The following is a 14399-nucleotide window of genomic DNA, read 5'->3' on the forward strand; positions in this document are numbered from 1 at the left end:
TAAGCTTAATGTTAGGCTGCTTTATCCTCCACAAACAGCTCTGATGTGTGTTTGGGTTCATTGTCCTGTTGTAACTCCCAAGTCCTAAGTCGTGTTCAATTTTCTGATGTTTCTGAATTCTTTATGCTGAAGAATTCTGAGGTAGCCCTCCTTCTTCATTATTCCATCCACTTTGTGCAATGAACCAGTTCCACTGGAAGTAAAACAGCCCCAGAGCATGATGATCCTACCACCACCACCAGCTGGTACAGTGTCCCTCTGTACATGGTGGTCATTGTGGCCAAACAACTCAATCTTTGTCTCATCTGACCATACAGCTATCCTCCAGAAGGCTTTTTCTTTGTCCATGTGGTCAGCTTCAAACTTTAGTTAAGCTTGAAGGTGTCAATTTTGGAGCAGGGGGTTATTTCTTGGATAGTCCATGGTGATCTGAACTGTGGACAGTGATCCATCAGCTTCCAGTTCATGGCAGGGCTGTGCCATGGTGGTTCCCAGGTTGTTCCTGACCATCCAAACCAATTTCCTTTCAGCTGAGGGTGACAGTTTGGGTTTTCTTGAAGCAAAGTGGCTTGGCAAAGTGACTACACCTCACAATAACTTACATACAATTGTTTGAACTGATCTTGGAATTTGCAGTTGTTTAGAAATGGCTCCAAGAGACATTCCAGAGTTGTGTATATCTGCGATCCTCTTTCTCAGATCTGCACTGAGCTCCTTGGACTTTCCCATTTTACTGTGTGTTGGTCAATCCGATGAGTGCTGTAAACAAACCCTTTTTATGAAAGCACAAAGAAGCTCCCAGCTGTAGTCAATCATGATCACTAACAGGAAGTTAAGAGACCTCGGCCTTGGCGAGATAAAAGACATTTTGGAAGTTTCAGCACCTCTGAATTAATAATCTAAGTGAGCATATGTTAATTTTTGACCCTGTATGTATAATTTTGACCCTCTGTTGATTTCAAAAAACTCAAAGAAAATTAAAACTTGTGCATCAAATTCTAGTGTTTTTTTTTATTAAAGATGTATGCTGTACGATCATTCTGCCACAGAAAAAGAACAGTTCAAAGAAATCATCGAAAGCCCAAATATTGCCCTGATATTCATATCCAAGATGACATTCATGTCACTGTATGTAAACTTCTGACCACAACTGTACCTTTTTTGGAGAGAGTATACTGATCAGGCTTAAGTGAATGGTGCATGACATCTTAGTCAGAGAAAATATCTTAAATATAGTGAGAATTATCTTCCAATAGAATAAGTGCCAAGCTGGAAATGAGTATTTGGATTATCACGATCATATAATGAGAACTACTAGGGGGACAAAATGAATCATATTCATGATATTTCCACTTGCAAAGATTTTTTTTTGTAGTGAACTGACAGCCAGGTTGGAAAATTGGACAATTTAACACTGAGATTGACTCAATGTCCAAAGATTAAAGTACCAAACTAAGAAATAAGTAAGGAATTAAACACTCTGGGTCAATCAGTTATAAGAAGATAATCAACAACAGGGTGGCATGATGAAGCAGAGACCACCTCTGCACGGGTGATTGCTCTAAGACAACGAGGGAGGCTCAGCCTCCTCTAAAAATGACGAACATCGTGTAGGATGAATTGCGCTAGGCTTATGTTATAGCCGACCTTATAACATTGCTATTTCAGATCCAGAATCATAGAAATATATGTGCTCAACCCACTACAGTGTGAAATCATTCCGTTATAACTTTCCCCAGTTCGCCTAATGTGCGCGTGAGTTTTTCCCCCTCGTGACAGCGCGATGCAGCCCAGCCTCAGTGGACTTCAATGGCATTTGGGAGCTATGCGCTTTTTAATCTCAAAATGCAAGACGATTATTGGACAAATACTGCGAAAACGCCCGCCCACCGGACTCCCAGCCTCAGTGGACTTCAATGGCATTTGGGAGCTATGCGCTTTTCAATCTCAAAATGCAAGACGGTTATTGGACAAATACTGCGAAAACGCCCGCCCACGGACTCCCAGCCTCACAGTGGGAGGGACATGGCAAAGCTTTCCGCAAGGAGACTGGTGATTGGTGAAAGCGGCCGGATATTTTCTTTGATTGACAGCTCGTTTCAAATATAGATAGGCAGCAGTGAATTTCAGTTCAGTCCCATGCGGATTCGCAAGTGCTGTGGTGTATTGGAAGAGATCAGCTTACATTTTGATTTCATTCATTACATACGGTTTCTACCAGCTTTTTTAGTTTGCATATATTTTCATTGTAAATAAAGTGTAAATACAGTGTTGTCAAGTTTGCTATCTTAGTTCCAGAAATTTCGTTCATTTGAGTGACTGAACTTGAACTTGAGTTGAGGGGGCTAGTCAGCTAGCAAGAAAGCTGCGCACGGATGCCGAGCATTGTTGATTTAATTTTGGCGAAGCCATTTGCCAGTCTTCCTTTTGAGGAAAAAATTAAAATTAAAGAGCAGGGTAGACCAACGCCTCAAATTGATGAAAAAGGTAGGGAATAATACTCATTCCTTTCAGCTCTCCTGGTACGAGAAAGTGAATTGGCTAACAGCAAGTGACCCACATCAACAACAGTAAATAGGCTACTTTAGTAATATGTCATGGATGGACCAAAAATATAGAATCTATTTAAAATGTTTATGCTGAGTATATTATATTGGAATATATATTTTTCTGGATATGAATTAAACACAGCTACAATTTGGAAAACATTTTTAAACAAAAACACAGCCGAGAACATTTCACACTACAGACCTGGATTAAAAGTGAAGGGTTATCAAAATTGTCAATAAAACATTTCTCAGTCAAAATAAGTAAAATATAGGGAAAGTGTGTTTGAATGAAATGTGTGGCACCCAGCTCTATGTTTGGCTCCCCAAGGTCAGTGCTTGTGCCTATTCCAGAACACTCTGCTGTTACTGCTGAGGTTCCTGACAAAGAGCTGCTTTCAATAATGATCAATTTTTAAACAACATGCCACAATTTTAAAATATAAAATGTTAAAATATACCCCCCCCCAACAATACCATCATGTATATTGGACAGTAGGCTAATGGGCCAAAAGAACCTGTTATTTCACAGTTTGTGACCCTGCCAACAATCAGCCAGATCAGAGGCAAGAGTATGGGCAAAATTGATGTGTTTTTTCTTTTTTCTTTTAAAATCTGGAAATATCGTAACCGACCAGCCTCCCCTGTTTGAAAGACTACCAGCCGCCACTGCACCTCTGACATTGATTACTTTCCAATAACAACACTAGTGAAAGTAATCCTTAATATACGTACATGTAATAGTGGTGTGGAACATCTCCAAAAACAAGTTTGTTCCTGTTATTACTTACATTCCTAGCAATTAAAACACTGCTTGTTGCTTGTTGAAGTTAAATGGAGCTTGTTGTGTTACCAAGAAATCCTGAAGCATAAACTCCTCTGTCCTAAAGACTTTCTCATATTTTCTTTCTTTCTTTTTAAAGATTAAATCACAAACATGTTCAGGCGTGGCCTTAGAAAACTGCTTCTGGTTCCAGTAGCCATTAAAAAAAAAAAAAAAGGAACCACAAGCTGCTAATTTGGAGAGATAAGCAGATTTAGGTAAAACTTTAGCATTTTTTTAAAAGCTTGTCTTCAAATAGACAAAATCAAGATTTTATACATACACTACTGTTCAAAAGTTTGGGGTGACTTTGAAATGTCCTTATTTTTGAAAGAAAAGCACTGTTCTTTTCAATGAAGATCACTTTAAACTAATCAGAAATCCACTCTATGCATTGCTAATGTGGTAAATGACTATTCTAGCTGCAAATGTCTGGTTTTTGGTGCAATATCTCCATAGGTGTATAGAGGCCCATTTCCAGCAACTATCACTCCAGTGTTCTAATGGTACAATGTGTTTGCTCATTGCCTCAGAAGGCTAATGGATGATTAGAAAACCCTTGTACAATCATGCTAGCACAGCTGAAAACAGTTGAGCTCTTTAGAGAAGCTATAAAACTGACCTTCCTTTGAGCAGATTGAGTTTCTGGAGCATCACATTTGTGGGGTCGATTAAATGCTCAAAATGGCCAGAAAAATGTCTCGACTATATTTTCTATTCATTTTACAACTTATGGTGGTAAATAAAAGTGTGACTTTTCATGGAAAACACAAAATTGTCTGGGTGACCCAAACTTTTGAACGGTAGCGTATATATAATCATAACTTTCAGGTTTCACTGGTGATCCACACAAACAAACCTGGTATATTACACTTCAAATGCCTTAATACAAATAAAATAAAATAATTAGATAAAATAATATTTTTTAAAAGCCATGTCAGCACCAAAGGCTATTTCATGAAAGAGCATGTCTAAAAGCTATTATAATTTCTTCAAAAATAAGTAATTAAAACAAATGATGTTACATAAATAATAAATAAGATAAACGCGTTTGATAAAAATGCTCAAACTTTTTGTCGTGTCACCTTGTTAAAGTACTTTGAGTATAAAATCGATCCTTTTAGGATTAAAACAGGGACAACAAAGTAAAATATGCTCGATTGTCAGAGATCCTACAGAAACAGCCTGATGGTGATTCTTCACTTTTTAATTTTTTAGGGCAGCACGGTGGCCTCACAGCAAGAAGGTTCCAGGTTTGAACTCCAGGGCCGATGGAGGTCTTTCTGTGTGGAGTTTGCATGTTCTCCCTGTGTCTGTGTGGGTTTCCTCCACAGTTCAAAGACACGCAGATTAGGTAAAATACCCAGTCACTGGGGTTGCACAGGGCAGTGTGTACTTAGCGTGGGTCTCAAGCCCAGATAGATAGAAGACCCAGTGTACGATTAGCATGAGCTAAACTGGTTATTAACCTGAAAATAAAGTCTCATCCATAAAAAAAAAAACATGGGTGAATGACCAATCAGGGCAGTATGGTGGTGTAGTGGTTAGCACTGTCGCCTCACAGCAAGAAGGTTCTGGGTTCGAACCCAGTGGCCGACAGGGGCCTTTCTCTGTTGAGTTTGCATGTTCTCCTCGTGTCTGTATGGGTTTCCTCCAAAGACATGAAGGTTTGGTTAACTGGTGGCTCTAAATTGACTGAATGTGAGTGTGAATGGTTGAGAGGAGAAAACCTCTATAATAATCCAGTAGAAGGCAACGGGAAACCACTACTGTAACGTTCCCTAAAGACTTTGATGGCTGAAGCTGTCAGAATGGCCACATCACTGTAGTGATATGCCAAAATGAATGGATGGAACGACCAATCCGACGCCTGGGATATGCCACTTTATGATGTCCGGTTTGAAATGAGAATAAAAGTGTCTTATTGACGGCAGGGTTGATTTCATATGATTTGTCCTCCAGACATTTGTCCCAGTCAGTCTGCCACTTCTTTGAAATATCAGATGCCAGCACAGGTCTAAGGTCAGGATTTTACATTCAGTGACAAAATACTAAAACAAAAACTTATACACTCACCAGTCACTTTAACAGGAACTTGTTCTTTTTTTTTTGTGATCAACTTTTTTATTGTTTTTTCTTGGGGGGGGGGGGGGGGGGCAGACAGTTACACAGTACATTCATTAAAAAGAAACCTTCTGGTACACATGGATAGATGCATACAGTCCATATACCAGGGTATGGCCCACAAGGGCATTACAAGGAAAGAGAAAAACAGATAAGTAAAAACATAAGAAGAAAAAAGCACTCAGCCAAAAACAAAACACAATAATGGTAGTAATACAAATTAAAATTATGTAGACATACTGTAGGTACACTCACTGAAGAGGGGATTTACTTAAATCTTGAATTCTACCTAGGAATGATTGCCATTTCTGTAAAGTGGAAGGCATGGCCTTGTTTAGTCTAGCTGTGTGATATTCTAAATTAACGATATTGTCCAAGTAGTTAATCCAAAGTTTACGAGGTGGAACCTGGGGGTTAATCCATAATTGCAAAATTACTTTTTTGGCAGCTGTAAAGCCTGTCATCAACATTCTCTGTTGGATAAGGGCATAGTCTAGATCAGTGATGTCATTCAGAAGACAAATGTATGGTGTTTTTGGGATATTGATGCCCAGCAGTTTTAAGAGGTCCTTTATTACACTAGACCACAGATCTGCAATTATGGGACACTCCCAGAACATATGTAAAAACGTGCCAGGTAGAGCATTACAAATGTTACAGATAGGGCATGGGGCATGGTTCATCTGTAACTTCCTGTAAGGGGTTGCATACGCTCTATGGATAGTTTTGTAATGAATTAGCTGGTGAGCTAGATTCTTTGAACTTTGAGAGAGATTGAGCCATATTTCATCCCAATCCAGTTCTTGATTGTATGTGGAGAGTTCTCTGTCCCATATTTTCTCTCTGGCTAGTTCACCAGCAGACTTGTGTAGTAAATTGTTGTAAACCAGAGAGACTCTGCCTCTTAAGTTATCAGAGGGTTGAACTCATTTTAACAGTGGATGAATTATAGGTGGACGGTCCCATGGCACGCCATATGCTCTGAGAGCAGAACGTACAGTGGTGCTTGAAAGTTTGTGAACCCTTTAGAAATTTCTATATTTCTGCATAAATATGACCTAAAACTTCATCAGATTTTCACACAAGTCTTAAAAGTAGATAAAGAGAACCCAGTTAAACAAATGAGACAAAAATATTATACTTGATCATTTATTTATTGAGGAAAGTGATCCAATATTGCATATCTGTGAGTGGCAAAAGTATGTGAACCTCTAGGATTAGCAGTTAATTTGAAGGTGAAATTAGAGTCAGGTGTTTTCAATCAATGGGATGACAATCAGGTGTGAGTGGGCACCCTGTTTTATTTAAAGAACAGGGATCTATCAAAGTCTGATCTTCACAACACATGTTTGGAAGTATATCATGGCACGAACTAAGGAGATTTCTGAGGACCTCAGAAAAAGCGTTGTTGATGCTCATCAGGCTGGAAAAGGTTACAAAACCATCTCAAAAGAGTTTGGACTCCACCAATCCACAGTCAGACAGATTGTGTACAAATGGAGGAAATTCAAGACCATTGTTCCCCTCCCCAGGAGTGGTCGACCAACAAAGATCACTCCAAGAACAAGGCGTGAAACAGTCGGCGAGGTCACAAAGGACCCCAGGTGAACTTCTAAGCAACTGAAGGCCTCTCTCACATTGGCTAATGTTAATGTTCATGAGTCCACCATCAGGAGAACACTGAACAACAATGGTGTGCATGGCAGGGTTGCAAGGAGAAAGCCACTGCTCTCCAAAAAGAACATTGCTGCTCGTCTGCACTTTGCTCAAGATCACATGGACAAGCCAGAAGGCTATTGGAAAATGTTTTGTGGATGGATGAGACCAAAATAGAACTTTTTGGTTTAAATGAGAAGCGTTATGTTTGGAGAAAGGAAAACACTGCATTCCAGCATAAGAACCTTATCCCATCTGTGAAACATGGTGGTGGTAGGATCATGGTTTGGGCCTGTTTTGCTGCATCTGGGCCAGGACGGCTTACCATCATTGATGGAACAATGAATTCTGAATTATACCAGCGAATTCTAAAGGAAAATGTCAGGACATCTGTCCATGAACTGAATCTCAAGAGAAGGTGGGTCATGTACCAAGACAGCGACCCTAAGCACACAAGTCATTGTACCAAAGAATGGTTAAAGAAGAATAAAGTTAATGTTTTGGAATGGCCAAGTCAAAGTCCTGACCTTAATCCAATGGAAATGTTGTGGAAGGACCTGAAGCGAGCAGTTCATGTGAGGAAACCTACCAACATCCCAGAGTTGAAGCTGTTCTGTACGGAGGAATGGGCTAAAATTCCTCCAAGCCGGTGTGCAGGACTGATCAACAGTTACCGCAAACTTTTAGTTGCAGTTATTGCTGCACAAGGGGGTCACACCAGATACTGAAAGCAAAGGTTCACATACTTTTGCCACTCACAGATATGTAATATTGAATCATTTTCCTCAATAAATAAATCATTAAGCATAATATTTTTGTCTCATTTGTTTAACTGGGTTCTCTTTGTCTACTTTTAGGACTTGTGTGAAAATCTGATGATGTTTTTGGTCATATTTATGCAGAAATATAGAAAATTCTAAAGGGTTCACAAACTTTCAAGCACCACTGTAGCTGGAGGTAGACAAAGTATGATGAAGCAGGTAGATTAAATGTGATTTTAAGATTCTGAAAACAGGAACTTGTTCTTGATTCTAAGATCCCTGTTCTTGGCTGCAGGAGTGGAACCCAATGTGGTGGTCTTTCTGCTGTCACATGCTGAGATGCTTTTCTGCTCACCACGGTTGTAAAGAGTGATTATATGAGTTACGATATCCTTCCTGGCAAAAAAGCTCAAACCAACCTCGCCCTTTTCCTCTGACCTTTCTTATCAACGAAGCATTTGTTTCCACCCACAGAACTGTCACTCACTGTTTTTTATTTTTTGCGCCATTCTGTGTCAACTCTCGAGACGGTCGTGTGTGTGAAAATTTCAGGAGAGCAGCAGTTTGTGAAATACACAAACCAGTCCATCTGGCTCAAACCAACACCCATGCCACAGTGAAAGAAAGTCACACTTTGAGATCACAATTTTTCCCATTCTGATGTTTGAAGTGAACATTAATTAGCTGAAGCTCTTGATTTGTATTTGCATGATTTGATGCATCGTGCTGCTGACTGATTAGAGAACTGCATAAAACAGTAAGCAGGTGGATGGGTGCTCCTAATAAAGTGGCCAGTGAGTGTATATAAAGCTTATCATATTGGGGGTTGTTGTGTAGCCTGGACTTTTCAGAATGCAGACCAGTAATTAATTTTTATTCAATTTAAAAAAATTTGCAGACTGATCAAAACGCATGACATTTGGGGGGGGGGGGGGGGACAAAAAACAAACAAAAAACCCCACACATGGTCAACAATAAATAAACAAAAACATTCTTTAATGGCACCTGATTAGAAAATGATGCATGATAATCACTTCTGAGAAACAAGTCAAAAGCCAACAAATGAACCCAAGAATATCGAAATAAACAAACAATGTTCCATCATCGCTCCATGAAATCCACACGAAGTTAATTTGAGACGCTTTGCAGCAGCGTGATGTTGTCTCCTTTCAGCATGATCCTCCCTGTTTGAGCAAAAATGGACACAAAATGAAATAAGTAATAAAACTACAAAATAAAACAAAACAACCCCCCCAAAAAAAAGGAAAAAAGAAAAACAAAAACCCCCAACACCTGTTTTTACCTAAAGGCTTCCTGTTTTTGGTCTTCATGTGCACTTCCTCTGCATCATCCAGAACCAAGTTCATGTACTCATCAAAGCCCTATAATAAAAAAAAACAGCTAAATAAACGAATAAATAAATTATTTTCTTTAAAAGGACACAAGGCGTTTGCTCTAATCCCATAGAACAATTTATGCTTTCAATGAGAAGAGCTTTCAAATGAAGCCCTTTCTCTTAAACCTGTAAAATGGGCTTCAGTCGTTGCCTTTTTTGTTTTAACGTTTCTGAAAATGTCGTTTCAAATTCTGTACAAGAAATAACCCATGGGAAATCATTTATTTCATGTCGTAATGATATAGAATCCATTAAAAACAAGAAGCACAGGAATCTCTACACCTTTACTTAGGAAAGTAATGACATATCATCCAATGAAACTGTAATACAAATTTATGACATTTTGATAAAATAAAAAATGAATCATGATAATTCTATCCACATTCACTGGATACGAGCAATCACATGCTCTGATGGGCTACTCTACTCCTAGGATATCAGCTCATGTACTATGAGTAGAGAAAAACAAAATCCAAAAAAATTACAAAAAAAAGCAACAAAACATGTAATAAAAATATGATGGTGAGAACATCTTGGTTTATTTTTCCAAGAATTATTATTACAGCAGTTTTCACAAATTGCTCCCGTCACTTCGCCATTTTGTTTATATTCTAAGCAGAAATGATTGTCAGACGTTTTGTATAAAGTTTTTATTTATCGAATTTGCGAAAAATAAAAATGCTCCATTTCTTAAAATCCAGTGAATGTGGATAGAATAAAACAGTTATTCCACTCAATCTCACCATACATGGCCGATAGACCCCTTTCACATGACGTCACCGCGCCGCGAGATTTTGTTAGGCGCCATATTGGAAGACCAAGTACATGCACTCACAATATAAAACAAAGTACGAGCGAGAGTAAAGTGACACGATGGATGATAATTCTGGTTATGTGAGTACATTACCAGCTGCAGAAAGGGCACGGTATGTGGAGAAACTGGCTGTGATTGATGGGTTTGACCCATATAAGACAAGACTCGGGGCAAGGGAGAATGGAAACATAAGGAGGACCCGACACCAATTCTGCCATCTGTTTGCTACCCAGACATTGTAAACTATTTGTTGTTTACACCCAGTGCCTACACTCAGTGTTCGAACTATGCCGATATTTTCGGGGGGTCCCTTTTTTTTCCCTTGGGGGTGTTTGTGCTTGCACTTGTCTCGGAGCGCGGATCTCCAAACACATGAGAAGCCTATCTTACGCACATATCACGCGGACTCCACACCTCCACACACGCATCGCGTCTGAAGTCATAACTCATCAGGGGAAATCGTGTCCGCATTGGCATGTTCAAAAAACAACCTCGCGTCAACAATGATACCACACGCAAGGAAAAAAAAACAAAAAACAGTCAGGCTACTCAACAACCAACCTGGCAGCAGCGAGCAAGCCCCAAACCATCCTAAATTATTATTATTAAATTGTAGAAGTCTGGGAGGCTTGCTCCTCATACAGTTATCAACTTGGGGCCAATTTAGCATGCTTTAAATCTGAATTTCTTGCGTTTGCTTACCTCAAAGTGTCCACAGATCATGCACAGACTTATCCATTATATCCACAGTTTTTTGCCAAGTCTCACACAGGTTTCTTTCAAGTCTACTGTTGGGCCAATAAATCATAAATAAAACAGCTCAGATTTGTTTGTTTAAGTCGTTTGCCACTCCACTTTATTCTCGTGGGTTCACATACCGCTGCCGTTATTATCCCCTTATCACGAGTTTGTTGGTCTTCCAAAATGGCACAGGGTCTGTTTACTTCCGGTTTCGGGTGACGTGCCATGTGCCTCGTCGGCTATCAGCTCATATACAATTCAACCTCGTGGAATAATTTAAATATCAGATTGTCTCATCTTTTTCCTAGCTGTAATTACATTGTTTAGACAGCAGAGGATGCAATAATAACCAATTATTGGACGAGGTTGAACAAACCATCATGATCCGTTAATGGAGAGCAAGCAACTAATTATTTGCCGATGCAGAAGGCAGACGATATTTTGTGAAAACTGAGTGCAATAATTGTTTTATCATTCAAATTTTTTTAAAAAGAATGATTACAAAGTTTGAGCGACAACTCAAACGATAAAGAAATTGAACCATGTTGACAAAAGTGCAAAGTAACTGCGCATGAGCAAACCATTATTTGTCAACAGTTACTTGCAGTTTGCTCAGCCAATCAAAACAGTGTAAAAAGATCATTTGAATGATAACATACAATAGTGTGGATGCACATGACTTCATAAGTAAGTCACACAGTTCTAATCCCATGGGGGAAAAAAGCTCTAAAAATGCAAGAGCTGCTGTGTGATTGTGTACAAATAGATTTAAAAAAAAAAAAAAACCAGAACTCTCTTTTTACAGACTGCTGAAAGAAAGAGAAGCAAAGGGAAAGTACAAAAGTTTATTAAGAGAAGGCCTATGTTATTAACTTTATTTTTAATAAAAGGAATATTGTAGTTAATAGGCCATTATATTTTACTCCAACCTTTACAAATGTGGGGGAATTATTGTTGGCTAATAATTTTTTTTAATTTAACAAAAGGAATATTTAAATTGATGAATAGGAAAATAAATATTGCTTTTTTTTTGGTAATAATTTTCTTCATTTAATACTTTTTCAAAAATACTGTGGCAAAATCAAATCCTGAACCCAATATTGTGTTGAATCAAATCATGAATTGAGTGAATCGTTTCATGTCTGTCTACCTTTAGCCTCATTAAAAATTCCAGGAACTCAACTTCGTCTCTCTCAGTTATTATTCACCGATATTCACTTCACCTTTGGCGAATAACTGTTAAATAGTAACAGCTCATACACAGAGACTTGTACAAATGACACTTACATAATCCAAGACTAATAATAAACCAATTAAAACATGTTCTTTAGCAAAGTAAAATGTATTAAAAAAAAAAAAAGTGTTGATATGGAGACCTTTAATTCAATGTTTTACGGACGGCGTCTCGAGCGTCAGTGCTTTGTAAAGTTTCCCAGCATTGGAAAGTCTTCAGTACAGATGGAGTTTACGCTTTCCAGTTCCTCTGTAAAATGACAAGCTGCCATAATGTACGCAAGTGACAACAGGAACCAATTTGTCTTTTTGGCTGTTCCACAACATTAAATCTAACTATAAACTGTTAAAATGTGCACCGTGTTACTTGGTAACACATTAAAAATCTTAATCGTTGGCAAATTGCTGTTCGAATCAAATTCAATGCAAACTCTACAGCAGACAATTCAGGATTAGGTCCACTTGCAAATCAGCACATGCGAATTCCACATGAACACACAGTGAGTGCTCAAGTGACGGCAGAAATCAAATCACATCAACAGTAACAAATCAGAATCAAACACCACAGCAATGAACCTTCCAGAAATGCAGATGCAATCCTTATAATGAACTTGATTGATGTGTGATAGAACGATGTTTGTTTGCTCACAATAATGCAGCCTTCTATCCGCATGTTGATCTGCTCATAAAGCCACACCTGGATACGGGATCGCTGAGAGGAAGGAAATGAGAACCATGTCATCTAACGCCAAAAATGATTCTTTTTACACCTTTATAAAAGGATAACCCCCATCAAAATAACAATCCTGCTTTTGGGAAGAGATTAATAATCTGCACAAGAGCAAAAATATTATACAGACATATCTTGACAGGATTCAAAATCGTCTTGTACAAACATTACATGCAAAAAAAAAAGAGCAATGTGAATCAGTAAATAAAAATGTAACACTTACATTCTGTAGATACCTGAAAATAAGGTTCTGGGATGATAAAGTTAAGGCCAAGCAACAAGAACTAGCTGAATATATGAGGGGAAAAAAAGACGTACTTAAAAACTATGTGCAAATACATCTTTGGTCTCAACTAGTGATGGGGAGTTTGACTCGATTCAATGAGTCGGATCATTCAGTTTGGCTCACCGATAAGACTCGCCTCTTATTCAGGTTAATCATGACTTTTTTTCTAAACCAAACAGGTTGAGGAAAATTGGGAAATGAGCAAGTACAGTTTACTTTACATGAAACACATTCATGAAATCCTTAAAAACAAACTGCTCAAATATATGCGAGTCAGTCAACGTTCATCTAAAAGAGCCGAATCAAAGAATCAAATCATTTGAGAAGAATCGAATCACACATCACTTTACTAGTTTCAACAAATGGGCCACAAACATGAGCAAGTAAGATTTAAACTCGAGATTACATACAAATTGCACAAAGGAAATTTATTTAAAATCGCGCTAAGTTAAATATTATGAATAATCATTGTTATTATTACGAAGATGTGAAAAATGCAAGAATGACAGCAACTCTCTCTCTCTCTCACACACACACACACACCAAAAGCAGCTTTGATAAGCATGCACCACATAAACGTGTAACAAAGCACGCAAATAAAGACCAAAACTCGTATTTTCGTGCTACGTCTATTAGCTAACAACACAAACGGCTAAATTAGCGAGCTGCTAAGCTAAATGAATGAGTTTGGGTGCTATGCTAACAGGCTAACAACAGGAAAGGATACAATGGGCTGCACCATAACCTTCTGGACTTTCTGTCCTTGTCCTCTGTACGCCATTATTTACAAATTATTTAGAAATAAATTCTATAGGTTCTTCTTCAAACGTTAACAACCCGAAAGAAATGTAAACTTTCGGCGCGTTAAACGAACTCTTCACGTTGGCCAAGGCAACAATGGCGGCGCACCGGAAGTAGAATTACGTTTATAGATAATCACGTGTTCTAAAATGGCGCAGCGCCGCGTGCGTCCGGGAGGCGCTCATAAGGCTGCATAACACCTACATAAGCCCTTATAACAACCAGCAGTAGCGTGGATCAGTACGGGGTGGTGGGTTATACCATGGTCTCATTGCCTCTACACTGTAAAAAAAGAATAGTTGAGAATACTTGAAATTTCAAGGCAACAGTCTGCATTAAGAATTTTATGTTTTGCCAATGATGTGCCCATGATAATCCAAACTATAATAAAACTGTTATCTTTATTAAGAATTCTTAATTAAGTCAATTTTCAATTCCTCATTCTGCCAACATAGATTTCTCTTTTTGCTGAACAGTGGCATTCACAG

General features: G+C 38.5%; 1 protein-coding gene across 1 annotated transcript; it reads right to left on the reverse strand.

Moving 5' to 3' along the window:
• Positions 1-8885: 8885 nt before the first annotated feature.
• On the reverse strand, positions 8886-14025 carry snrpe (small nuclear ribonucleoprotein polypeptide E). Its single transcript, XM_060909878.1, has 5 exons — positions 13838-14025; positions 13048-13074; positions 12744-12806; positions 9214-9292; positions 8886-9094 (listed from the first exon to the last, which is right to left on the reverse strand). The coding sequence occupies exons 1-5, from the start codon at positions 13889-13891 to the stop codon at positions 9039-9041; spliced, it is 279 nt and encodes a 92-aa protein (XP_060765861.1). The 5' UTR covers positions 13892-14025; the 3' UTR covers positions 8886-9038.
• Between the last annotated feature and the right edge of the window lie 374 nt (positions 14026-14399).

The sequence above is a fragment of the Neoarius graeffei genome, chromosome 26, assembly GCF_027579695.1.
Source record: "Neoarius graeffei isolate fNeoGra1 chromosome 26, fNeoGra1.pri, whole genome shotgun sequence".
NCBI lineage: Eukaryota > Metazoa > Chordata > Actinopteri > Siluriformes > Ariidae > Neoarius > Neoarius graeffei.

What these genes read in the sequence shown, in the direction of transcription:
- snrpe (XM_060909878.1), bottom strand. Translation starts at nt 13,891, where the DNA reads ATGGCGTACAGAGGACAAGGACAGAAAGTCCAGAAGGTTATGGTGCAG. An exon ending in AGGTTATGGTGCAGCCCATT is followed by an intron (nt 13,075 to 13,837) that starts GTATCCTTTCCT and finishes TTATCATCCCAG; the next exon opens with AACCTTATTTTCAGGTATCT. An exon ending in TTTTCAGGTATCTACAGAAT is followed by an intron (nt 12,807 to 13,047) that starts GTAAGTGTTACA and finishes CCTTCCTCTCAG; the next exon opens with CGATCCCGTATCCAGGTGTG.